We start from the raw sequence: 27,500 nt of genomic DNA, 5'->3' as shown, positions 1-27,500 counted from the left end.
GTGTTGGGTAGGGGGGATAAGTGTAGGACCCCCTTCTCTCTTTTTCTGAGACCCCTCCCCCCTCATCCCTCCTCCTCCTCTGTTCCTGTGGAGTGGGCCTGGCTGACCCCCCTGCTCAAGGCTTTGTGATACTTCTCCCGGCGGAGGGAGAGAGAGGCAGCGCTGACACACAGTGAGAGAGAGGGGGAGAGAGAGAGAGAGAGGTAGACCTGACACACACAGAGAGGGAGCGAGAAGAGAACTAGAGGAGCAGGCAGTCGGGATTCAATTTGGAGTTGAGAGAGGAGACACAGAGTGAGAATTGGAGAAAGCAAGTCAGTCAGAGAGAGAGAGAGAGAGAGAGAGAAAGTGATGAATGCCCAGTCAGGGAAAGTAAGTACGTGACAGAGACAGAGAGGGAGTCATAGAGAGAGGGACAGCACTGAGAGAGCTGAGAACCAGAGCAAAGTGCCAGACAGAGACAGAGACAGACAGAGAGAGAAGAGTGTGCGCTCCTTGGACGGTCATGGATTTGACAGACTGCTCACCATGTGGAATAGACTGCACTCAGCCCAGGACCACAGCTGCAGCCGGTGCTCTGCAGCACTAGACGCAACACTAGTATCCCCGGGACCAGGACCTGCAGGACCTATAGGACCCTAAGCATAATTGGACCCCCACCGACAACACCAAACCCCTCCAGCGCCCCGGTTAAGGCTTCCCAGCATGCCGTCTGTGTCCCTCAGCCTGCCTCCGGCGCTGGTCGGACCGGCACGCACCTGGGTCTGCCTCTCGTGCATGTTCTGGGTGAGAAGATGACACTGTACACCTCCTTTAATGCAGCCCTCTCTCTGTCTTCTCTGACTCTCTCTCTCTCACACTGTTCTCCTCTCCTCCTTCTATCTCTATCCCACTCTCTTCTGCTCTCCCTACATCTCCTTTGATTGCTCTTCTCCTCTCCACTCTAAACTTTCTCTCTCCTTCTGCTCGTCACTTGTCTCTCACTCTCTACCCCCCGCTCTCGTTTATGTCTGCTTCTCGGTCCGTCTCATCCTCTCACGGTTTTAATCTGTCTTCTTCTTTCTCTATGTCAGTCAAGTGTTAAAGCTCGGAACAATAACTAAATAGCTACTTTTGCACATGGACATGATTGTTCGCAGTAGCGTTTACATCAAAAGATTTTGACCCAGTGCTGGTGTTTCACCGGTTGTTTTTTATTTAATCAATCAGGATAGATTAGAAAGCCGATTCATCAGGGACGTCCCTTGGTCACTCAGAGCCAGCGGGTCAATGTGATGTTTGGGTGGTCTCGCTGTGGTGGATGAGGGGTAGGGTGTCTGCGAGCAGCCTGACTGGGGCGGGGGTGGGGGGTTGTGACACATTAGACATGAGAAGGACATTTTAGAGAGAATTGTAGGAGGACGAGAGAAAGAGAAAGAGGGACAATGGAAAAAAGAGATTCAATTTTTTATTTTTTTTTGCTTCCACCATTGATCAACCCAATTTCTTTCGATCGTCACACTATAATCCGGTCTGTATGGATTCAGCCTTTAAGTAAATGTCTCTTTTTTCTCTCACTCTTTCTTTCTCTGTGTCATTCCCTCTCTTTCTACATTCCTCTCCTCCCTCTCTCTCTCTCCATCCCGCTCCTTTCCCTCTATTTCTTCGTCCCTCTTTCACCCTTGGCTCGTAGGGAGGCACAACGCTATTTCTGCTTTCCTCTGGTATAATTTAATCTGCCGTGCGTTTCCACTCTGAATTTTTTCCCTTGCAATCCAAGCTTCTTCCAAAGACGAGGAACCCTATCTGTTGAGATCATCCGTCCCCAAGGGGGGGAAAACAAAACGGCTAAAACAACGACACAAACACGATTGAAACAACCCCTGCCGTCTCCCCTTGACCTGAGCTGTTAAACTTCCCAGAACCACTTATTCTCCAAAAGCACAACGGCCAATAAATAAAACGATACGCACGCCACTCTCTCCTATCAGACGAGGACAGCAAGAGGAGGGGCGGGGGGGGGGGGTCTTGAGTCCGTGAATAGTCTATTGATATTCATCTTGATCCGTTCTGAGACGGTCCCTGGGGGGGGGGGGGATGCCCGCCGCACATCACAGCCCTGCGACGCGCTCGGCGAGCAGACGGGATAATCTTCCGGAGCTCCTCATCAGTTAATTACCATTAACCCCCGCCCTCCCTCCCTCCCTCCCTCCCTCCCTCCCTTCCTCCCTCCCGCCCTCCCTCACTCCCTCCCTCGAGGGGTGGGAGATGTGATGGGGATGGTGGTGGTGGTGGTGGTGGAGGAGAGGGGAGGGGAGGGGAGGGGGGTTCGTAAAAGCATCTGAAAGGCCCCCTCAGCTAAGCTGTAGGTCACTGATTGACTGTATGACAATGCCAGCTCACTTATAGGGTGTTGTGTCGGAGCCGAGGTCTCGGGATAAGGTCATTAGGAGCCGTATATTCTGGCCGCGTGATGCCGGGGCCACTTATCGCATCGGCGCTGCTGTGTTTGAATGCCTGTGCTGTGTGTGTGTAGCCGAAGTAGGCGTTTTGGCCACGATTTCCCTGCTCTCTTTCCACTGGATCTGCTCACATGTTTTATGGGAAGAGTACATTTCAGCTGGTTTTAACATCACTGAGAAACCTTCGTTTGGATGAAGGACATTGTTGTTTTCATAATTGGCTATTCAATGTGCGGATCTTGGCAGTGAATGAGGGTGGGGTAGGATACTGTAACGGCTGGTGGGTTAAATTCTCAGTCAAGGTACTAGATTAGACTCGCAGGGCGTCCCAGAGCAAGATGTCCTTACCCCCTACCTGCTAACTTAATGACGTTCATCTGAAGTCCCCCTAAGTGGCTTTGGATAAAAGCATCTCCTAAATTGTGTGGGACATGTCTGATGCACTGTATCAGAAGGCGGTCATTATAACAGCCCCACTGTTTCACATATAGAACCGGCTTTCTTGGAGGGGTATTTCTAGGCCGTCTGGAGAGCAGATACATCTGCAGAAGCTGTTATGGAGAGCGAGACGGCGAGAGAGCGACAGAGAGGGAATACAGATGAAGGAAACAGACCATCCCTGCCTGTGAACCAGACAATACGTATATCTATATACACATATATATATATATATATATATATATATATATATATATATATATAAATATATTCGTTTATGTATCTCCATGGCTTACTTAAGGCGAGGATTCATCTCCTGTCAGAGAGGCAAGATGGATTCCTGGTTAAGTACAGATTTCCCATCATACAAAAAGGGGGAAGAAAAAAGCCATATTTACCGAGGGAAATAAAGGAAATGACAGCCAAGAATCAAAGGGCAGAGGAAATGAATAGAAGAAGCCACCAGCGAAAAATAAGACGGGGGAGAAAAGGGTGATATGAGACATCAGGGAAAAGGACCCTTGGAACAACGCCGCCTTTCCTCCAAACATTCTGAATAATTAATGAAAGAGCAAAAGGTTTTGAGGGACAATTTCATCAGGTTTCTTAGAAGAGCAGCAATCAAGTGTCCTCTTCAGGAACACAAAGTTTGTTCAAGATTGAAAAGGCATAAAAAAAAGGTTTGAGAGGACAAACTCATCGAGCTCCTCGGAGAGAACCAATCAAAATTGTGTGCCATCAGCACCAGTACCACATCTGTCTTGAAAGAGTCATGCGTAGGAAAACAAACGATTCATCAAAGGTTTGACCTGTTTGTTTCCGCCAAGCGAAGGACATTAGTAGGGTTTCTGCCAGACCCCACCAGATGTTGTACTTGCGAGGGTCTGGAAGGTTTTGTCTGAGTATGATGTAACAGGCCCTTTGGATTTCACGAGGTACCCTTATTGTCTCTGGGAGCAGAAAGCCATTAGACAGAGGCAGGGTCCCAGGACGATCCAACGTGAATATTGACCCTTGGCTCAACCTCCTGTACCGTCACAGTTCAAAGAGCTACAGGGGATGATGGATATCCCCTGCTAACACGGCCCGCTCTGGGCCCACGCTCTGGGCCATAGCGTGAGCGCCCTGCAGGGTGCATGGCTGGTGGTTCCTCTCTGGAATGCTGCAGGCCATTAACTTTGTTTTGGTCTTTGATTTGTGAAATTGAGAACATTTGCTCTTTTAGAAAACTCCTTTAATCAGTCACTTCTCTTTTAAATAATTTATTTGTTTTAGGATGTGGAGGATTGGGGTTTCAGACGAAGTCCCTTGAGTGCTAGAAGTTATTTCAATGGTTTGGTGCACCATTAGACTCCCAAAGCAAAGGTTCTGAGTCAAACCCCAATGTCCATAGTCAATCTTTGGGTAACCTTGAGTAAGATGCCCCAAACCCCAATTAAGCCGTGGATAAAAGTGTCTTCTAAAATGACTGCATTGGCTATATGTGCTGTTTGAGAACAGAGCATAACCTTCCTAAACACTCCAGGACTATCCAGCGGAATTGCACTGCTCCCTGTAGACCCCAGATATGGGGTCTACAGAACGTTAATGTGAGATATTACTTTAACCTACAGGTCAGCCCAGCTTCCCCTGTGTGTGGATCCCCATATGGACCTGCACTAGCCTACTGTGTGATGTTCTGCCAAACTATTGGAACAGACCACTGGTTCTAGCTGGCTCTGTTAGAGAACCTCTGGGTTCCAAGGTTATTTTTGTGCTAGTACTGTTGTCTGAAGATGCCTTGGATCTCTGATGTTTGTTTATATGAAAGTTTCAAAATGTTAGCCATTCCACATGGATTTGGACCATAACTGCTGACCTTGCTTTGATGGATAAGTTGGATTTGTTCCTTGTCCATTTGAACACTTCGAGGGGTCATTCTGTCTTGGTTGATGCTTGTTGTAGTAGTGTGTATAAAGTGTACAGTCATGGAATAGTAATAGATTCTGGATCTAAAAAAGCTAACAGCTTTAAATTATGCAAGTCCTGGATTTAGATTCCGATAGTTCAACTATAGAGATCCTGCATTTGTCTAATGAGTTTCTCCCTAGACTTTTGTAAGCTTTTATCTGTTCCTGCATCTCCGATCTTACCTCATCTCCGATTGCCAATTAATGATCCGTCATTAAAGCATACCTCCCCCACTCCTAGGAATCTACCATATGTGGAGAGCCTTTGAAAAACTGAGTCATTTCTGTAATTGTGACATCTGGGTTCATGTTGCCACAGAGTTCTGCTGCTATAATGGATTTACCATGCGTTCCCCTTCCGGCATCACTCTTTCCCTCTACGTTCCTCTTGCCCCTTCTCCCTGGGGCACATGCCACTTTGTCTCCCAAATGCATGTGTGTGTGTGTGTGTCTGAGGGAGTGTGTATGTTAGTGTGAGTGTGATAGTGTGTATGTAAATGTGGTCCACGTGCACACCTGTGTGTGTGTGTGTGTGTGTGTGTGTGTGTGTGTGTGTGTGTGTGTGTGTGTGTGTTCATGGAATCTCGAGTGTGACGGGCTGAAATGTGTAGGACATTGCTCGGAAAAGGATCCGCTACATCTGTGTTTTTAACCCATAATAGAAAGTTTAAAACCCTTGTTCCTTTTGATTTATGGGAGATGTGGAGCTTTGTGTTGCCCTACTCCCCCAAAACCCACCCCCCATTTAGACCCACAGGACACCCTAGGGTCCTGCACGCCTCACTGGGCACACTGGCCTTAAACCTCCCCTGGGCTTCCTGTCCTCTATGGTGAGGGACTTTCACAATTCCAAACTTGGCTGAGTTCCCATTCTACCCATTCTGTCGGAGCCTAATCTTGGATTAATGCCAGGGTTTAAACCCAAATGGGGTAAACTCCCCATTTGTGAAATTTTGGATATTTTTATGGTTGTATGCTATCAACATATTCAAAGTTAAACTAAAGGTTTGTAAAAATATCTGAACATACAAAATAATTGTCATTATGTAAACCATATATTATATTTAATTGCCACATTATTTCCACCAAATCTTTATTTATCTTAAAAAAATCCATCTGAACAATCTATCAATCTATTGATCTACCACTTCATGGATCCATCCAGCTATCTGTCTATCAAAGCATACTCTGATCGATCGATTCTACGGTCGCCGTCCTTCCGTAAGTCCACCTCTGTTCCCCTTGAGCTCCTGAGTTATTTTATCCTTCATCTCTGTGCTGTTAATATCCCACCTGCAGGAAATCCATCGCCCCTCTCCTACATTTTAGATGAGAGGGGAAGATTAATGCACAAGGTCATAATTACAGAGAAAACTTTGAAATCCCCCCCCCCCCCCCCCCCCAAAAGAGTGACCATTCCTGAAAGTCACCGGTTCAGAATCTTGCCTGCTAACCTGCAGTGGCACTGCATCAGACATTGGCCCTTGATAAGGGGATGTGACACTTCAGGGGCCCCTGACCCTTATGTGTTTGAGTTAGAACAATATGACCTCCGTGCCCCTCCAACCCTTTGAAGGGCACCTCCAGTTTAGAGTTGGGGGGGCCCCATGTTTCTACCTGTTTGTCTGCTCCACTGGATATGGCCCAACTAGTTATGTTCCTCACTTCTCATGGCTTATAACTTTCACTATATAGTCCTTATGAAAACTTTCACTCAACTAACCATAAAGGTACATGTATAGGTCTTTAAGGAGCTGGTAGGGGACAGGAAACCTTGCTCAAGGGAAATCTACAAGTGGCCTGAAGACATTGGGAATCAACCCAGCACCTTATGGCTGAGAGCCAAACATCTAAACCACTCCACTATCCTATCCCCTTTTCCTCGCCCCTTTGTACAAGTGGTTCCAGGATGAATCCTGTGAAGGGTCTGGAGTGTCTTCAAAAGGGCCGGCCTTAGATAGAAGATAAAAGACATGCAATATAAATAAAGAGACTATCTACAGAAAATACGCCAAATGTAATGTGCAATGTGGGTAGGGAGGAAGTGGGAGAAACACATGGGTGGGGATCCGGTTCCAACTGAGAACTCATCAAAAAGAGATTTGAAAGACGGTGTGTGCATGTTGTTTTTCCAATGCTGCGCACTTCACATACACTTTCCATGTTTTCAATGGGCCCTTATTGTGCCTCATGGGTTTGTTTGTTTTGTGAGTGACCTTGTTTGGTCTAACATGGGTTAGACTTGATGCATAGTGCACACCTGCATCAAATGATCCCCCCTTCATCCAAAAAAGACTTCTTGTGTGACTTTGAAGTCGATGGCTAGCGTAGCATGGTGTTCAGATGGCTTGGATCCCAAGAAGTTAGGAGCATGAACATGGCCCATGTTTGTCCGGGACATGTACAAACAACCAGCACAACAGGGGCTGGTTACTAGTGACAGTCAACACCTCGTCCTTTCAGGGAATGTTTTTTGACACTGAGTACGATTAAGTCATTTTGCAGACTCTTAACTTTATGCAAACGGGCCTTGCGGTCAATTCATCAATGTGTTATTAAGGAGCAGGCAGAGGTCTTACTCAAGGATAACTTCACGTGGACTGTGGACATTGGGGAATCAAACCCAGTTCCTTTTCGATTGGAGTCAAACGCCCTGAAGCACAAGACTGCAGCTATCCCTGTTTTAAACATTGTATTTAAAACACAACCTTGAACAACAACTTCACAGTTCATTCATAGGTTATGCTAGAACATTAGGGGATTCATAAAACATGCTTACTCCTACTAATTTCCTTCTGGAAAACTGAACAATACCTTATCGCTGCTTCTCCCCCTCCACACGAGTAGAGGCATATTCCTGGCCTTGAACTTGGAGAGTAAACCCACACAGGTGATTCCACTCACGGGGAGAGCCAGCAACTGCTATCAAGAACACAGGAGGTCAAAGGTCACCTGACAGGAAGTGAGGCAACAGCAGGTATTGGCTGAGGAGTGTAGGGGAGGTGTTGGGACCTGTTAGTAATTATGGTTCTTCAGCTAAACAGGAAGCTTGATGGGGGGGCCCTGGGGCTCCTAGGAGCCTCAACAGCGGCGAAGCACGACGACTTCTGCTATGTAATCTCCCCGGTCAGATCATAATTAGAATAATAATAACAAAGGCCATGTTCGTGTCTGCTCGGCTCTGCTGAAATTGGTTTGAGATCTCTTGTCAAAATCCGACTGAGAGTTCTTGTTACTGGGCTATCTGGTTGTAATAACACCCAGGCAAACAAAAGGAAATATTTGTGTTTGGGGGAAGTCTGGGGGGAAGGTTTGAGAAGTGGGTGGTGGTACGGTGTTGTGTTGGATTAGTGTCATGTATCTCTGGACTGTATGGAGACCTTAAGAACCGGCATGGCTCTTGTGAACGGGACTGTGGTTCTGCTTGACTTTGAACCAAAGGTCACTTTTTCTGTTATCAAGTGTTATTTTTTCCTAGGCTTGTTCTGCTGTTTGACTAGTGACACCTTTTACAGCATTGACATTACTCTCAAGGTGGGCAAAATAAATAAAACTTTTCTTAAGTTCAGGGAAATGGGCCAGAATTTGATAAAACCATGCACATCAACGACCGGAAAGATAATCAGAATCCCATAGAGAAAAATACTCACAATTGTGTGAGTATTGTGTGGAACATGAATAATCATAAGGGACCTCAGAGCGAAAGCAGACCTCTTTCAATAGGACTCATTCCTCCGAAATAAAAATGTAGGCCTTTTCAAGATAGTGTTGTCATCTGAATGCCATATTTGGCATTCCTTCTATTCCATGACATTCCCCCAGACCTTTGGAGGCACTTTGCCACTGATCTGTCAATCGAAGTGACATATGTTGACTAAAAGAGGCCCATCCTTGTCACCCTTGTCACAATTCAAACCTCCTGTATCCTACAGACTTCAATCATATGCCAAACAATATCATTCGCAGTGGACAGCGGCGGTGTCCCGTTGGGCTGTGTTGTATCAATTTGTGTGGAATTGGGTTGAATGACATTCAGGTATTCTGAATGTCCCCCAGTGTAATTACACAAAGGTATAACAGCCCAAGGAGTTTCTTTGAGGGACTTGGGAGTTGATTTTTGGAAAATAACATGAATATTCCGGATGTGTGTATCATGTCAATTGGATGTGCTTTATGTGTTATGACTAGTACAGCTACAGGAATGGTCCCACAAGGAGAAGTCGCTACTGGGAAACTCACTCAATGAACCTTGTCTTCAACCGCAAGGAACATTCTGTTGAGGATGAGAAAGGCCAGTAAACTTAGATGTGAGGAAAACACATTCTGAAACAAATCCAGGTATATAGATGATAAAGATTCTCTTTATTATTCTCTCTGACCCATCCATATGTCAACAGGGAATAATGGCAAACATGTGTCTGTATGTTGTCTTACCCTGGCACGTAGCGCTCGTGATAAACTTTCGCTGTCCTTGGAGTAAACCATTTTTTCCTGTTAGTTAGAAACCCAACCATTTGTAGGAGGAACCATCAATCCCCTTTCTCTTCTGTGATGTAACTGTTCCATATGCACAGCTTATTTCCCTCAAGGCTGCGATGTCACAACACCCCAAATACGTTTTCTGAAACAAAAAATTCAATCTATCTTTTGGGTTTTGAAACCCAAGGAGGATTTTTGAAGGAGGAACACTTGATCATGAAACTATGCCAGGAAATGACAGCACAATGTTGTAATGTATGCAATAATAAATAGTAACAATTTTACTTTAGGCTTTTTAAGAAAGTTCTGAGTTGTAGTTTTGAAATCACAAAATCGGTCAAGAATATAATAGAGAGAGAGAGAAAATGCAAGATATGAGCATTTGCGGCAGTAGAATTTAACATCCAGAGGGAACATACTGTAGAATGCTTAACAATTTAATAATAAAGACACGCATGACGGTATGCAACTGGACCCCTCTTTCTCTTTTGGGACCTCATATTTTTCATCTTTTAGGAATGGGTCTTCATTAGCATTCTTTTGAATGGGAGATCAGAAATTAATCCCAAAACCTCAGTCAGTCATATTTATGTATATAGTTGCTTAAGTGATTTTGCAAACATCTGTGATTTGGAATTTTTTGAAAATCATGTGAGAACTGATCATATGAAACGGTTGCGTGATCATGGACTCAAATCAAAACTTTGTTTTGGCCACATTAAATCATTTGTAATCAACCTATGAAAAAAAGGAGGAGAAACAGTTCTCTATAAAAGCATGACGTTATATCCAGCGGGTTAGATTGTTATGAGAGTATTGGTTTCTGGCAGCTCCACTAGTAGATCTCAGACTGTTGGATGGTCAGCTGTTGTTGACTCTGTTTGTTGTGAGTTCTGGCTAAGAGCGAGAAGGATTAGCCTGCCTACATGTACGTGTCTGATCACCTAAAGCACATCATGCGATTGATTTGAAGATGACGTTGATTGTCTGTAAACCAATCAGACCAATCAGGTTGAAGCCGGCAGAGCTCTGTTTCTTTCTGTCTCAAGTTTATTCTTTATTCACTCCCCCATCTTATCCAAATCTACTAAATGGTTATAAAAATGTAGTAGAAATACTCTTTACTTATCCTTTCTGTTTAGTTGATGATGTGCCTGCCTCAATGACATGAATGTCTAATCTTCTAATTGTCATCTGGCCATTACAGAACCAAGATTCAAAGTCAACCTCAACTGTGCAACTCAACAAACGGTCCACTTATAACAATACAGGAGTAAACCAAGCGAAAACAACAAGAAACCATGGGAAACCCATGAGAAAGATGTTAAGGAACCTTGAGGAAAAAGGGGATTTCTTCCCTTTACTTATGGATGACTGGCTAATTTCCTCCCTGGGATCCAAGTTGGTGAGATGAAATGTATAGAGACAGAGGAAGAAGGAGAAAGAGCTGGAGCGAGAGAGGGAGAGAGGGAAGGGAGTACGGAGAGACTGGAATGCCTGCGGTGTGTTTTCCCCCTAAATGAAAAGCAGGTGACTGTTCATTGTGTGTCCGGTTTGATTTGTAAGAAGCCACTGGAGACCCCGGAGAAAATGGAGAAGGAAGGGGTTTAACAAAAACCTCCTTCCCTTCCCTCACTTTTCTTACCAGTGCATTTGCCCCCTCTGTCTTTTCCCCCTTTCTTGCTCAAAGTTAACGCAAAGTCAACCAAGTTTTCACGTTTCCATTACACTCAATGCATCCAATGTGCGACCGCGGCCATTGTTTTGGGGAGTTTATTTGTGCCTCGTCAAACAGATTACATTTGATCCTACGTCTCTCTAGGTGGCTTGTTCTCAGGCATTAGAAGTTTGTCCTGATAATCTCTGGCATTTAATTCATTCAGTCATTCAGTTATTTTCTCAATACAACTATATATAATAAAACTATAGCTATAATTATACAACACCTTTTTTGAATACTAATTTATTCTGTGACTCTTCTCTCGTCATTTAGACATTATTAGTTTGTGTCAAGGGAACAAATCTAACAAACGATTCAACGCTCAATTTGAAGCTTTACCTCATGCAGCCAGTAGCTTATGTATTTGGGTTCAATGTCAGATCTTTCCCCCATTGCCAGTGAGTTTGACGTATTCTGTGCCCTAGACTTTGTTTTAGCTGTGAGGTGTGTGGACTCGTGTGGCGGTGATAACACTATCAGCTGCCCAAAGCCTTTATTCCATTCAAGTTCAGGAAGTTAATTTGATAGGATGTGCTGTCACAGTCCGGATACGACAGTCTTGTTATTCATTCAGCCTGAACTCCTGAGACAGAGGTGACACTAATTAGCCTTGAGGTGGGTACAATTTTCCCTTGTCACGCTTTTTTTGTTCGGTATTTCCCTTCCAATATATTTTCACATTTGTCAGTCATTTTTGTAATGGGGGATGAATACAAGCACTTCGAATCGTCATATAACCCATTGGCGATAGACATTGATTGGCTGCTGGGAGTTCTAAGATCGAGTGTGACCTCTGACCCCGTTGATACCTGTTGGTAGGCCACAGAAGTCAGGGAAAGAAAATGACAGAGGCTATCGAAGGTGCTTGTGGAGTGTAACTTAACATGTTTTGGGGTAAACAAGCTCTCCCATGCCTGTTGGCTTTTGGAGTTTTCCCCTGTGTATATAAGTCGTAATGCATTCAGCTCAGCGGCCACTCGGCTGCCTCCTGCACTTGCGGATGTGTGTGTGTCCGATTGGTCAACTCAATCGTAACATTGTTTAGACAGATAATCGTTAATCGACACCGGATCTGAGCATGCAACCTCAAAAAAAGGAAAGGATCAAACGCATGTTAGGGGAGCGTCTGTGTGTTTGGGTAAGGATGGAAGCCCCTTGGTGCATGTAACTCCATCCCTTCTGTCTTTAATCCTCATCGGGTTTGCCTTGACAGAGGCATAAACTGTTTGGTGTAAGATAAATAATGTTCCCATTTCATGCAGATGGTGACTCATGTAGATTTGGCATAATTCGTGTTTATTTCTCTGAGCCTGTTGGGAAACTGGGAAAGGAAACTGTTTATACCCCTTCGATGCATCTTCCTGTCACTGCTACGGTTTGGGGTGTTATGTTTATGTGCTCCAGCCTCCTTGCTTCACCTGTGCTGTGTGCTTTGTTGCTTCTTTTCACAACAATGTGGTGAAGATAAGTGTCACAAATACATTCAGCGAGAGATTTGAGGGTCTTGGCTAGATTTCGCCGATGCCTATCGAGCCAGAGCTTCGCTGGGATGCAAGGATTTCTGGTCCATTTTATTAAATCTATTACCTTATAAGTACACATAAGTCCTTTAAATGAACCCAGAATAAAACAAGAGCTCGTTCTCTTGTTCCCTCTGTTAGGCCCCCTAGCTTCTCTCTGGCTGTGTATGGGGGCGTGTGTTTGTCCTGTCTGTATGCACAATGTCTATGTGTATGGACAGCGTGCGCTCACAGTGCATGCAAGGTTCTAGACGTGTTCTGGGAAGGGGAGTCGAGTTGTGACGGATAACATCGGCGCAATGATTCTCATCGAGGTGCGGGCTGTCAACATGAGGGGATTCTTCTGGTTTGGGTTTGGGTCGGTTGGCTAAATCTTATACCCCTGTGTTGATCACATCACCCCAACGCTGTGAAGCTGCATTCAAATCGGGGATAAGATGTAGTGTGGTTAGACAACCAACAGTGTCCATGCATTTCAATGAGGAAGGTGTTGGATAGCATACGGCACACTTGCATTTGCAGCTCTTGGCATAACATGAAGTTCGGTCAAAATGGGATAAGATAGGTTCCAGACGGGAAATTCTGAAAAATTACACATGCGAAATGTTGGGAGGCCACTCAGTTTATAACCTTAAGATCTTTCTTCCTTGGTGGTCTGTGTTGAGGCTCCGCTGGCCATTGAAAGCGCCCGGTGCAGGGGCTGATCGCTGATCCTACTCAGACGGGGCAGTTGAGTTAACATATCAAAAGTTCTGATGTGAAAGACGGCCAAAAGCTTGCCAAAGGGGCTCACCATGTTGGGGGTGGGACTTTGTCTTTAGGGGAGGGGTGTGGCTTTGTGTTTTTTTGTGTCTGTGTTTGTGTGAGTGGGGGACGGGGACGTGGCTAAGGACACACACAATCATGCAAAAAACAGGGAGAGGCAAACAGAAGGGATACGAGAAAAGTGAAAAAAAATTGTCTTTTGCCAGTAGTAGTTAATGGGAACGCTGGCTAGAGGAGGAGAAGGAGGAGGAGGAGGTGTAGACTCGAATGAGGGAAGGAGTGGTCAGGCGAAGGGGAAGGAGAGAAGCAGGGAGCAGGTCAAAGGTCAGGCAGCCCTTGCCAGGTTGCGTTTAGCGGAGCAGGCTGAAGAATAGTGGGCCTGTGAATGGGGAACACGGCCGGGGGGAGTTTCAGGGACCGTTCAGCGAAAGAGGGAAGACAAGCAGTGAACTGTTAACGAATGGTAGAACCAGAAATACACACACACAAATACACTCAAATACACAATTTTTCTTTCTCTCTCATACTGACATATTTGAACACGCTGACACAAACAAAAAACTAAGGACAAATCTTATGCACAGCCTCACTCACGCACTCGCACACACACACACACACACACACACACACACACACACACACACACACACACACACACACACACACACACACACACACACACACACACACACACACACACACACACACACACACACACACACACACACACACAAACACACACACACACACACACACACACACACACACACACATACACACACACATACACGCATGAACGCACTCACGCACGCACGCACACACACACACACTTGCACAAACACACACACACAGACACACACACCACAACCACATACAGACAAAGGGGCCCCAGATGGAGGTATATGTGTGTACAGCCCTGCACATGGTGCACCATACGAGAGACGCTATCATCATCCTCATGGACCAGCTGATCAACGCAGTCGACCGAACCCATGATGTGACCCACTTCTGGACCACTGCTTGCGGTTGGCCCGGCCGTGGTGACCAATCAATACCTTCCTGCTCTGGGGGGGGTTGACATCATCCAGACCCTAGTCACCAAAGTATGGGGAGTGGGCTGGGACCTCAAGGTTGAGGTCAAGGGGGAGTCAGTTGCCTGGTGGTGGAGAAGATTAACACAGGGACCCCCCCCCCCCCCTTCCTCTGGGACATCATGTCATCACAGACACCCCCCCCCAACCCCACCCCTCTCAGAGAACATTGGGATGGGCGAACTTGGATGAGCATCGGAGGTGTATTTTGCAGCCCTTTATCTTTACTATTTGGTTGTGTAGACACCATGCTTTTACCCATGACTCACAGTAAATCAATGTATTGATTTTGGTTTGAACCCAGAGTTCTTCAGCTTGGTGTCCAACATCCTAACTAACCTCTAGATTACCCTGCACCCCTCAATACCATGGTATAAAATGGTGTCTCATATCATAGATGATTCGCATAAGTTTTGACCCTTTCTTTAGACACTATGGTCAGTTATTCTGGATTTTGATCATGGAGTGAAGTTGTGTCTGTTACTGCACAGTGAGTCTTTCACATTCTGATCGGTCATTGTTCCCTAGGAGATTTATAAGTCGATTTTAGAGGCTGCAAGGGAACACAATGGATTATTACTTATTTTGAACAAGAAACCACAAGTATATCTGTTGAGAATCTAGCCACGTGTGAGCATGCAGGCACGTGTGCTTTTTGTTCACACGTGCACTTGCATTGCCATTGCTAATCGCGTATAGATGGAGTCACAGAGTTGAGTTGTGTGTGCGTGTGTCTGTGTGTGTGTGTGTGTGTGTGTGTGTGTGTGTGTTTGTGTGTGTGTGTGTGTGTGTCTTTGTGTAGCTCTATGTGTGTGTGTGTTTGTGTGTGTCTGTATGTAGCTGTATGTGTGTTTGTGTGTGTCTGTATGTAGCTCTATGTGTGTGAGTGTATGTGAGTGTCTGTATGTAGCTCTATGTGTGTGTGTGTGTGTGTGTGTGTGTGTGTCTTTGTGTGTCTGTATGAAGCTCTCTATGCGTGAGTGTGTGTGTTTGTGTCTGTATGTAGCTCTCTATGTGTGTGTGTGTGTGTGTGTGTGTGTGTGTGTGTGTGTGTGTGTGTGTGTGTTCGTGCGTGTTGGAGCTGCTGAGGGAAACAGCTCAGCCTCAGTTGTAACATGAGGGAGGACCACGGCCCCCTGGTTACCTTACGCTGCTGGAATGTCTGGAAGAACTTACTCCATAGCATAACATCACCGGCACATGCTGGAGCACTTTGTCTCTGTGTGTGAGTGTGTGTGTGTATGTGCATGTGTATGTATATGTGTGTATGTGTGTGTTTGTGTGTTTGTGTATGTTATATGCATGTTCATGCATATGTGTGTTTGTGTGTATGTGCATGTTTGTGTGTATGTGCATGTGCGTGTTTGTGCATGTGTGTGATTTTTGGGTTTTCTAAACGTATAGAATTTGACCATCTCAAGGAAAATGTAATTATCACCCTCATGACAAATTATGTTCTCTTAATATTCTGTGCATGTGGCTGTGTGTGTGTGTGTGTGTGTGTGTGTGTGTGTGTGTGTGTGTGTGTGTGTGTGTATCTCTGCATGCGTGCCGGTATGTGCGTTGGCAGGCTGTTAGTGTTTGTGTGCACGTGTGTAATGCGTGTGTGCTCATAGAGATGAATGCATGGGGGGGTGGAGGGGATTATGCCCGAGCGTCTCTGAGGGAGCGGGGGGTCATTTCCCAGGAGAGTGAGTGTGTATGTTTGTGTGTAGACCCTAACCCAGGCTATTAGGGGGGTCCCAGGCAGTGCCTGTCTCAAAACGTTTCCCTTCTTTGTGCATCGTCTGAGAACCCCCCCCCGTCCGGGTGTGTGTGTGTGTGTGTGTGTGTGTGTGTGTGTGTGTGTGTGTGTGTGTGTGTGTGTGGGTGGGGGTGTCTGTTTGTTTACTGAAAATGGGTGTCAGAGTGGAGCTGCATCTTCTGTGAGAGAGACTCGGCCCCAATAATGCCATCAAGTCTTCCCTAGCACCCAGCCCCATCTCCTGCCTCCCCCCCCCTCCCGCCCGTCTCATTCCTCCGCCTTTCACCCCATTATTCTAACCCACTCCCCTGCCCAAAGTGCACCCCAACCCCCAAACAATCAACAAACCCTGGCAGCACCAGGCCAATCACTAATGATCGGAAACAATTAAAAGCCCCTCCCCCCCTATCTTCCCCATCCACTAGAGAGTGGCGGCAATATTGTGCCGTTTGTTGACGTTGTGTTTTGGGGGGTTAAGTGACGGAGGATTTGGTTTGGCGTGGGAGCTGGGGTGCTTCTTTGCATGGTTTTCATAATGACTACACTGAGCTGCCACCGAACTGTCCTTGAATACATTCAGACCCAATCTGCCCTCATTCACACTTGCTATGTGTGTGTGTTTGTGTTTCCCGAGTGACCAACTCTCAGCCCATCAAAAAAACGAAAGAATCTAAATGACACCAGAAGCTGCTGAGTTGTGTAACTTAATCGCATTAAAAAAAAAAAGTCTTAGGGAGCAATGTTTCTTCTGCTGGTTGCCACATATAATATCACTGGCTTGTGTTTGTGCATGTAATATTATTCCAAGAAGACATGGGAGTATTTCATTTTCCTTGGGAAACTATCGGGATTCATCTTTGTATGTGTGGAATCTGAGATTCATGTTTTCAATCAACAGCAATTGTATTTCTGTTTATATAATATTTTGTACTTGCCACAGCAATTAATAACAAAACATATAAATAAATGTATCCAGCATCATTATTTGGCATTCAAACAACATGTTTTAAAGTTTAACTAATGTTTCTGCTCAGGGAAATCTTGACAGCAGACTTGTGGACGCCCGGTTAACTAATATCAACACACTGGATAACTTGGGGAGCAAAAGCGGGGGGAGAGGTTGAAATGTTTTTTGATGACGAACCCATTCCTGAACACCATAACACCAATAACGATTCTAAAGAGAACCATGCATGTAACCGATTACATTTCCCATCCAAACATCAACACATATCAACTTCAACATTATTGAACATGCATAACTATGTAATCGGTAATATAAGGATTGAACAATGTTAACATCCTCTCATTGCTAATATTTTACAAACCAATGTATTTATAACTGCCCAGTAGCTTATATAACAAATGACATGTCTACAATGGCCAAAAACGGTTGAATATATCAACAAATATGGAGAATATGGTTGACTGAACATGCAGTGCAAGATTAATAACATAATATCATTCCAATTTAGAAAAAAAATAACCTCTATGAAACACTATCTTCAATGGGCCGTGGTCTGTTCAGCTGGTAGAAGGTGTGCCTATCCATTAACTCTTCTATTTAGACCGCAATTACCACTCTGTTTGGGCGTGGAACCAGCAGCTTTCCTTGACATTAGTTATCCTCTGTCTTGTTCAAGAGACGACATATGCAGTCTGGTGACTGCCTGGCTCAAACAAAACATCCAATTAGGCATGTGGGCGGATAGACAGACTATTGGATGAGACCAATAGTTAAGAATTTGAATATAACTACTTAACCCTTAAAGTATAGGTGGCAGAATGTAGTCTAGTCTTTTGCTCCCAGTCCAAATGTTCTGGGTGAGAATCCCAATGTCCGCAGTTTACCAGTCTACTGCATCATTGTGCAATACGGCTAGCCCCTCCCTGCTCAAAATACCATGTGTCTGAATTCACTGCTCGTCGCTTTGGGAAAAAGCTTCTGCAAATACTAAATGGTGACACCTAGCCAGCATGTGCAGATCTGGGTTGCTCTGATAGTGCCATGTGTGGATGGATGCCAGGTATCTTATGGCATTTTCTACCCTCCTCTCCCTCCTCTCCCTCCTCCCTCCTCTCCCTCCTCCCTCCTCTCCCTCCTCTCCCTCCTCTCCCTCCCTCCCTCCCTCCCTCTACCTCTCTCCCTCCCTGGTGGAGGTAGTAGGGGTGGTTGTGGATGAGGTATGATAGATGTCCCACCTCACCCCTCTCTCTTCCCCTCAGTGCTTCCCTCTCTCTCCCTTCCCTCCACCCCTCCATCCATCCCTCCCTCCTTATCTCCCTACCTCTCTGGCTTGACCCCTCCCTCCTTATCTCCCTTCTTCTCTGGCTACACCCCTCCCTCCCCCCTCTACCCTGAGATGCCCTCTTGGTGATGCTGGTAACGCTGACACAGCCCAGCGCATTGTTTTATCCTAACCAGATTAGGCTAATTACGTTACGTAGTGGCAAGGCGTATGGCACTGCGATGTGGAATGGGCCCTACTGCTGTTGTTGTGTCCAAGCAGCCAGGGCAACGCAATCAACCCTGCCCTGTAGCCGCGGAAACCATCATTAGCACCGTTTGGCAGAGATTAGCTTAATAGACCGGTTTTCGGCACACTAATGTCTGTATTTGTTCTTATCTTTTTATTTTTTAATGAACTCATTTACTTGCGTTAGAAGGCTTATGAACCAAAATGTCACACCCATGTTTTATAAAGTATCTTGTCTTATCTTATCTTAGCAACATTACCCTGGCCGCCTTTTTCCTTTTTTTCGTTTTGTAACCAAATGCTTGCAGGGCTGGGAGAACATGTGAAGTCTTGTTAGTTTATTGCCAAGATGGAACCACAATGCATTGCTGTAACCAGTCTCGGTGACAGGGACAGTTACAGATGCCAGATAAACAGGACATAGAGGAGAGGGAGAGAAAGGAGACAGCTAGATAGAGAGATAAGGGATTCGTACGAGAGGGAAAGATGGACAGGAGAAGGACGAGGGAGATGGGCAGCAAAGACACGGGAGAGGGGAGGCAAGCAGCAGATGTAAAAACCACCCTATTATTTTCATTTGCACCTTCCATCCAACCGTCTAACCCAGCAGGTATGCACTGTTAAATGTAAAAGGGATTTAGGCTTTCTTCTTTTATGGTACAGACTTCTATAGTCTTGTGTGTGTGTGTGTGTGTGTGTGGCTGTGTGGCTTTGTGTGTCTGTGAGTACATTTTGTATGTGTGTGTGTGTGCGTTGGGTCTGGGTTAATTTTGTAAGTGTGTGTGTGTGTGTGTGTATGTGTGTGAGTGTGCACATATGTGCGGTCAGTTATTAAAGGGCTGTACAATACAAGTCTCAAAAGGAATAGAGAACAGACAGAAAATCCTGTGAAAGGGAGCAAGAGGCAGGAGAAAAACTATGCAGAGAGGAATAATGGAGTGAGAGAAACTGAACCCAGATGAAGTGTTCCCCTGAAAAGCAAGGGATTGAAGAATGAAAAAAGAGTGTGAGACACAGTGGAGGAGGTCATAAAGAAAAGGGGAGAGGCTGCCAATGAGAGGGTGAATGTGAGAGGATGGTGTGTGTTCATGCCCGTGGTTCAGAGGGAGCCTGTGACGGTTGGGTTAATTAAGGACTCTTCCCAACACGCTGGCTTCAGAGATCCACCAGAAGAAAGAGAACAGACCATTAGTGGTTAGAGGAGTTAAAATGCAATGCTGCCCGGGAACCCTCATTCCTCACATACAAGGCATAGGGGCACACACACACACACACACACACATATACACACATACAGTATGCACGAATACCCCAAAACACATGCCCATGTACTCTCTTATGCCATACACACACTCACACGCACGCGCGCGCGCGCACGCACGCACGCACGCACGCACGCACGCACGCACGCACGCACGCACGCACGCACGCACGCACGCACGCACGCACGCACGCACGCACGCACGCACGCACGCACACACAACTCACTCACACATGCAAATACCCACACACACACTTACAAATTACCCACACACGGACACACTTGTTGGGCTAAGAGAGGCCCACTGGCCAGAGACCACTCTGCCACTTCCTGTGTTGAAATCACATCCAATTAAAGTGTCTTTAGGTTGAATCCCCGCATGGAACATGTGCTTTGCAGACACACAGACACAAACACACACACACACCAAACGCACACACACTCACACAGACACACTCCTAGGAATTCTGGACGATAACAATACTCAAAGGCTCAAGGGCATCTACAGCCAGGAGATCACACACACACACACACACACACACACACACACACACACACACACACACACACACACACACACACACACACACACACACACACACACACACACACACACACACACACACACACACACACACACACACACACACACACACACACACACAGACACACACACAAACACACACACAGAATTTATTTGGTTTTATATGTGTAAACGTGTACATTTGTGTAAACAGGGGACAACTCGGAACACTTAGTGTAGGTGTAGGTGAACCCCCTGAAATCAAACACTATGAGATAAGAATTTTTTTTTTCGCTCTTGGAGTTCCACAAAGGAGGGGGGATTATCCCCATGGCTACGACACACTCCAACTTTGTGATACTTTTCTTGTTGTTGTGCAAGAGTGCTATTACAAGCAATAATGTAAGTATGCCACTCACCGTGGTGTTATGCTATGTGTGTCTGAAAAGCTTAAACGGACGTGGACATCAAAATATACTGCTGCCCAGACAGAGCACTTACATTCAGACACAACTTTTCGCCGGTTTCACTTGGCTGTGACGTAGGAGTGGCTCTGAATATGCACTTTGACGTCACAAACAGAAAAGCTGCCGTATTTTGGAGCAGAGTGAAACGTTAACAGGTTGGCAGACACTGGCAACAACATGCGGTTTTACTTCTGTTTTCTCTCCATTTTTGTTACAGTCACAAAATGTTGTTGATTACTAAATTGACGATCATAAAAGACTTATTAAAATGGTTAGACGCAAAAAAATAACGTTTTGGTTTCACTTCCCTTTTAAAAACCACAACCATTCCATTCCATGAGGAGCAAAACGCGAGCTCAGCCGGCCTCCTCGCCTTCAGAAAGCTAATGGGTATGATGTCATCCCATGATGCAATGAGGCAGAACACTGAGGTTTAACAACCCCAGACCCACCTCAGAAAACACAACAAGGGAGATGAGTCATGATTCCCCCTGGGACGTCTTTTAAACAGGGAACCTGGAGCGACAGAGCTGGTTCTAATGATGGGACTCCACAGGGGCGCCCCTGTGGAGTCTCATCACAGGTTGTGGTTGTGTGATCTGGGAAATCATCTGTGTAGCAGGTTGGTTTGAGGATAGTTTGTAGTCAACAAACACCAGTCGGACCTTGGCTCGGCAGCAATTGAGTTCCAAACACGGTCGCGTGTTGTTCAATAACCTTCGGCCTTTCAGAGTGACACAGTGCTCCCTTCGCTTTTTCTGAATCTTGTTGAGAGTAAAACGAAAACATATTCTCTTCTGAGAAAGATTTCTAGTTAATCTTTTAACAGTATTATCCAGCCTGTATCGATTGCTTTGATTATTTTATAAAATCGCAGACCGGTTTGGCCGGGATGGTCTCACGGCAAGCAGACACCATCAGATTCTGCGAAAAACATCTGTTTGTTGTGTCGGCTGGTTTGAGTGCAGCCAACTGAGGCTTATGGGTGCTGGTTTGAGGTGAAGTAAAACAGTGTGCCTGGGAGTTTTACTTTATGTGGGACTGTAATTATGGGATGGATTAAGAATGCTTTTAGCTGGGATTTGTCTCTAAATCCTACCATTACCCAGCTGGAAACGTAAAGAGAGAGTGAGAGAGCAAAAGGCAGAGAAAGAAAATAACACAAAAGAGGAACGGAAATGTACTACTTTAGGCTTTTTTTTAGGTACATTTTATTCCCTGTTTTCTTTGCAATAGCTAATAAACCATTTGTACGTATACATATAAAATACCTTTGAAGCACAGATTTACTATTTAAAATGGCCACAAGACTAAGAATACCTCCATCATCCACAATCGGTCCTCTTTAAATGTGTTTATGGTAACACCCCAAATGTTACTTACTAATATATAACAAAAAATTTCTGTAGTTACAATGCTATGCTTCTTTATTGATTCCACTACACGTGGGTGCATCATGTCATCTAGCACTATTCAAAAGTGACTTACAAAGGATGAGACAAAATTAGACCAAAATATAGAATCAATGTTGTCAAATTGTTCAGCGCTGCCCAGCCACTGCCCTTCCAAAAACAGTGGGAGTGAATTGAACAAGAAAAGAGGCACCTTGACGTTCCACCCCCACCCTCCCACCCAACCCCACACCTGGCTCTGGTACGGCCCCGCCCAGCCAGGTGTCACCCGATCTCTCCCGCTTCACCTCTTTGTTGACGTTTGTTGACCTGGTCCTTGTCCTTTGTGTCCCTGCAGCCAGAGGAGCTGGAGGCGGTCCACTCCCACACCTTCAGGGTGAAGAGTTTCAAGAAGACCCGACCCTGCGGCGTCTGTCAGCAAACCATCCTCCACGACGGACTCATCTGCAGAGGTCAGTTGGGTGAACCACCCCCACACCTATACCCGACCATCACAATAACTCTCTGCCCCACCCTTCCCTTCCCTGCACACACCTGGGAAAGATTATTTTCCCCAAATGACATCCTCTATTTACTTCTATTGACTAATCCACTGCTAATCCCAAGTGATTTACAAATGAATTCAGATACAAGGCACACAGGCATTTTGTGGACTCAAACCCATTTCCTTTTGTCTGGGAGTTAACCACTACACAGAAACGACACTTACCCGCAGCCTTCCCTTTCACTGGATAGACCTGGAATCAGTTGCTTTTACACCTGTCTAGCAATTAAGCCTAACAATTAGCCATTTAGCAGCTAAGCTTCAGAGAGACTTGAGTTCAGAAATACCTGGTTAAGGAGCAGGTAGGGGAGAGGGCATCTAGCTCAATGAGGCCTGCAGGTAGGTTGTGGACATTAAGGGTGCACTCACACTAGGCCATCTGGCCGTGGCCGTTGGCCGTTTTCACACCTAACCGTGCTCAAATGGCCCCATTGTTCTCTGGCCTGCACTCACACTAGGCCATCTGGCCGTGGCCGTTGGCCGTCGCAACTATGGCCTGGCCACGCTAGGCTCTTGTACATACGTCATCATGTCGTAAGTAACACGTCATCCCCAAGCGTCCGCTGCATGGACCATAATAAAGTCTGCCGCCAGTCAGAGTTCTAACAACAATGGACAACAACACAGAGAACACAGTTCGCACCTTTCTGAGTCTGTTGCTTATTTGGATATATGTTTACCGTTTAATGGGAAAGAAGGCTCGTTGCCTTTATTATGTCCGTGGTCGTCGCATGGACTATACGTCATCCAGCTCAGGTTGCGTAGCCGTGCGTGTGCGCGTGTCGGCTCATTAGCATCTGTACCGTAGCGGCCCGTACCGTAGCAGCACACCTCTCCCAAGTGGCCAAATTGGCCTGGCCTGGCCAGACTGGCCACACCCACACTGGCAGATTTGAGCACGGTTAGGTGTGAAAACGGCCACGGCCTCGGCTAGATGGCCTAGTGTGAGTGCACCCTAAGGGTCAAACACAGAACCTTTCAACGGGGTGTCGTACATCATGGCCGCTAGACTATTCTGCCAGGCTTCTAATTCCCTGGACAGACCTCAGAGAAGCTTCAAACTGCTATCTGATATGTGATAGTGGTCACCTCATGACAGAAGAAATTGCTGGTGACTTGGAGAGATTAAAGGAGATATCCGGTGTAAAGAGAGAGAGAGAGAGAGAGAGAGAGAGAGAGAGAGAGACCATTGAATTAAATTAATTTAGGAATTGTAGGTGTGCTGCCCTCTACCCCCAGTGCCTTGCCGGGGTCGACAGACAGATAACTCCTCTCCCCAACAAACCACGCAGACACGTCCCAGTTAACTCTTTATGGTTGCTTGAAGTAGACCGTAAAATACTCGATACTTACGATATAATGATTTTATGTATCTCACACAGCTATTTTGGAGATAGATAGAGTATATTTGATATATCGCACACAGCCCTACTTTATGCACACAATACTATTAGTAGTTCACCCTTCGACGCCATCTTGTCTTTAAGACTGGATAAGTAGATTGGCGAACACAGAGCTTGCGTGTTGTTCAGTTTTGCCACAAGCTCTGTGTCCGTCAATCTACCTATCGAGTATTAAAGACAAGATGGCGTCGACGGCTGAACTACTGATAGTATTGTGTGTATAAAATGTCCTTTTAATAAACAATCTGTACACTTACAAAGTTATCAATGCCTCGTTTTAAATGTTAAGACCCTTATTTTACTACCAAAGAGGTGTCAGGTTACTTCTAGCCTTGTAAGTGGTTTAAAATAGCGATTTAGTTTTTACAATAGCACATGCCCCCATCATTCCAAGTTTATAGCGTTTTGGTAGAATCAGCCAAAAAAAGCCAACTTAAGAATGCGTCTACATGCGCTTTTGCTACCAAACGAGCATTCCAACTCGTTATCATACTAAACATATCCCAGATCCATTATACACCGGATTTCTCCTTTAAGTGTCGGCAAGCTAAGTAAAATGCATTTAATACTGTGTTTGTCTGGCTCCAGCAGCCATTCAAAAGTGCCTTAACATCAAACCTCTCAAAGCACTTTGGAGAAGGTTAGCAAGCGAAAAGCCCAACAATTCAGGGAATACAAAAGCATTGCTGACACACCGGTCGTCAGCGGCCCTAGATCAAAGATCACCTGGGGTCACCTGGGGTCATCTCTCTGTCGGGGTACAGCCAATAACGTGAAAGAACAGGTTAAAATTATGTCCAAAAGGGCTAAGGGTTAAAAGGGTTTCCATTACCCTATAGTGGTGTTTGCTAAAAGGACACTTTGCCTCATTGATCTTGGATGGCTCTCTGCTCAGTTACACGGATGAGTCAACCCTCTTTCTTTACATTGGGCTAAACAACTTTGAGGCGTTTGGAAAACAGGTGTCTCTTTGAGTGTAGGTGTAGGGTTCTGAAGTGGCAAAATGCAAGAAGCAAAGTACCTAGAGGTTGGTCAACAACGTCAAGCACCTGATCCTTTATGCTTCTGTCCTTGCTTTTAACCCGGTGTGAGTGTGAGCTATATTATTTTTGTCATATCTATTTATTCATATTGTTACATCGGCAACCTCATGTGAACTAAGCCTGTTTACTTTATTTTGGATGAAACATTTCCAAGTCAACAAACACCACCCATCTTTGGCTGGCTGCAGGTAAAAATAAACACGGGGCAAACAGCAGGCCCCAGACCTGGCTTGTTTAAATCATGTGGAAGTTGTGCAAAAGTTTGAGGCAGATGGGTCCACTTGAGCCATTGGCTCTCCCCGACCGGTCGCTGGGGTGAAAGTGTTCCACTTCCTGTCCATCAGGTACAGGATAGACTGTGAACACCAGGAGATTTGGGCTGCTTATGAAAACACAGTATGTCCCCCACAACAGCCCGACTCTCACAGGGGGGCTGGGAATAGGGGATGTTCGTCAAAAACGTTAAAAATGGGGGTTTCATTTGAATAGCAATAGGAAAACAATGCAAATTGTTGTTCTTTCTTTGTTATCTTGTAATGGTTACTTGAAACATTCAAGTTAGAATGCTTTTAATTATATACCCCCCAGAGCTTTTACATTTTTCTAATAGATAGGATATAAATATCAAATAATACTGAATACTAGTATTCAGTAATAAAATGGTTGCCCCAAAATAGGCAAAAAACAATTCATTTGGTGAAAGCCAGACAGTATGAAGAGTAGTCCTCGTTAGAGGGAGTCAGACTTAAAAAGCAGAGTGGAAATGAAAGGGAAAGCTCCAGTCCACCCGGTCTGCAGATAGGGTTCACGGGTTAACGTGATGTCAGGTCCCACATAGAACCATCCATTTTCCAACGACACCCAGGCTTTGTTTTGCTTCCTCCCGACTCCGTCTGCAAGTGTGTGTGTGTGTGTGTGTGTGTGTGTGTGTGTGTGTGTGTGTGCCTGTGTGTGCATGTGTTTGTGTGTGAAAGTTAAAAAAAGATTTACAAGGGGAGCAGGTGGTCTCGGGGGGAAAACATGTCCTTAGCTGAAGTTTACTGGAGTCATCAAACTCTGTCCGTCTTTCTCCTTGTCCACCTTCCTGTCTGCCTGTCCCCCTGTCCGCCTTCCCTCTGTCTGTTACGCCTGGCTGCCTGTCTGTCTCTCTGATACAATATCTTTCTCTAATGAAATGCCTGCCTCTCTGTCTCTCTGATACAGTATGTCTGTCTGATGACACGCCTGCCTGTCTGTCTGATATAGTGTGGCTGTTTGATGACACGCCTGCCTGTCTGTCTCTCTGATACAGTATGTCTGTCTAATGACATGCCTCTCTGTCTTTCTGATACAGTATGTCTGTCTGATGACATGCCTGTCTGTCACTCTGATATACTATGTCTGTCTAATGATACGCTTGCATGTCTGTCTCTCAGATACAGTATGTCTGTCTAATGACACTCTTGCCTGTCTCTCTGATACATAATGGCTGTTTAATGACACGCCTGCCTGTCTGTCTCTCTGATACAGTATGTCTGTCTGATGACACACCTGCCTGTCTGTCTCTCTGATACAGTATGTCTAATAACATGACATGCCTGCCTGTCTGTCTCTCTGATGCAGTATGTCTGTCTAATGACATGACATACCTGCTTGTCAGTCTCTCAGTACAGTATGTCTGTCGGATGGCCGTACTGCCTGTCTCTCTCTCTAATACAGTTTGTCTGTCTAATGACACGCTTGCCTGCCTGTCCGTCTTCTCTGATGCAGCATGTCCGTCTAATTACATGCCTGCTTGTCTGTCTCGCTGATACAGAATAGCTGGCTTTCTAGTGAAATGCCTGCGTTATCTGTCTCTATGTTACAGCATGTCTGTCTGTAGTGTCGTATTGTTTCGAGGCAGACACGTTTAAGAGTGGGAGACTTGCCCTTTGGCGAAAGCACACATACACACAAACACCCACCCACCCACACAAACGTACACACACACACACACACACACACACACACACACACACACACACACACACACACACACATAAAACCACACACAAAACTACAACCAACAGACACCCCTTATTTGGCAGCCATGTCTGTGTTTACAAACACAAAGTCACATGGTCCAAATAATGACACGGCCGCGTTTCCTCTTCCCTTGGTTGTTGCTGGGAGACAGGGTGTTTTGCTGCCATGGAAATAGCCTGGTGACGCAGGTGTTTTTTCCAGTAGGATACATTTCTGTTA

General features: G+C 45.5%; 1 protein-coding gene across 4 annotated transcripts in view; it reads left to right on the top strand.

The window, feature by feature from the left end:
• Nucleotides 1–27,500, top strand: part of LOC132449116 (tensin-1-like) — a 107,211-nt gene that overhangs the window by 26,066 nt on the left and 53,645 nt on the right. For 3 of the 4 annotated variants that reach the window (XM_060040743.1, XM_060040745.1, XM_060040742.1), the window contains exon 2: nt 22,625–22,739. In XM_060040743.1, coding sequence (XP_059896726.1) covers nt 22,625–22,739 — 115 coding nt within the window. Of the gene's footprint in view, nt 787–22,624; nt 22,740–27,500 lie in introns of all 4 variants that reach the window. The other variant, XM_060040744.1, reaches the window with a different exon arrangement.

The sequence above is a fragment of the Gadus macrocephalus genome, chromosome 20 (assembly GCF_031168955.1).
Source record: "Gadus macrocephalus chromosome 20, ASM3116895v1".
NCBI lineage: Eukaryota > Metazoa > Chordata > Actinopteri > Gadiformes > Gadidae > Gadus > Gadus macrocephalus.
This window is presented reverse-complemented; position numbering and strand designations above follow the sequence as displayed.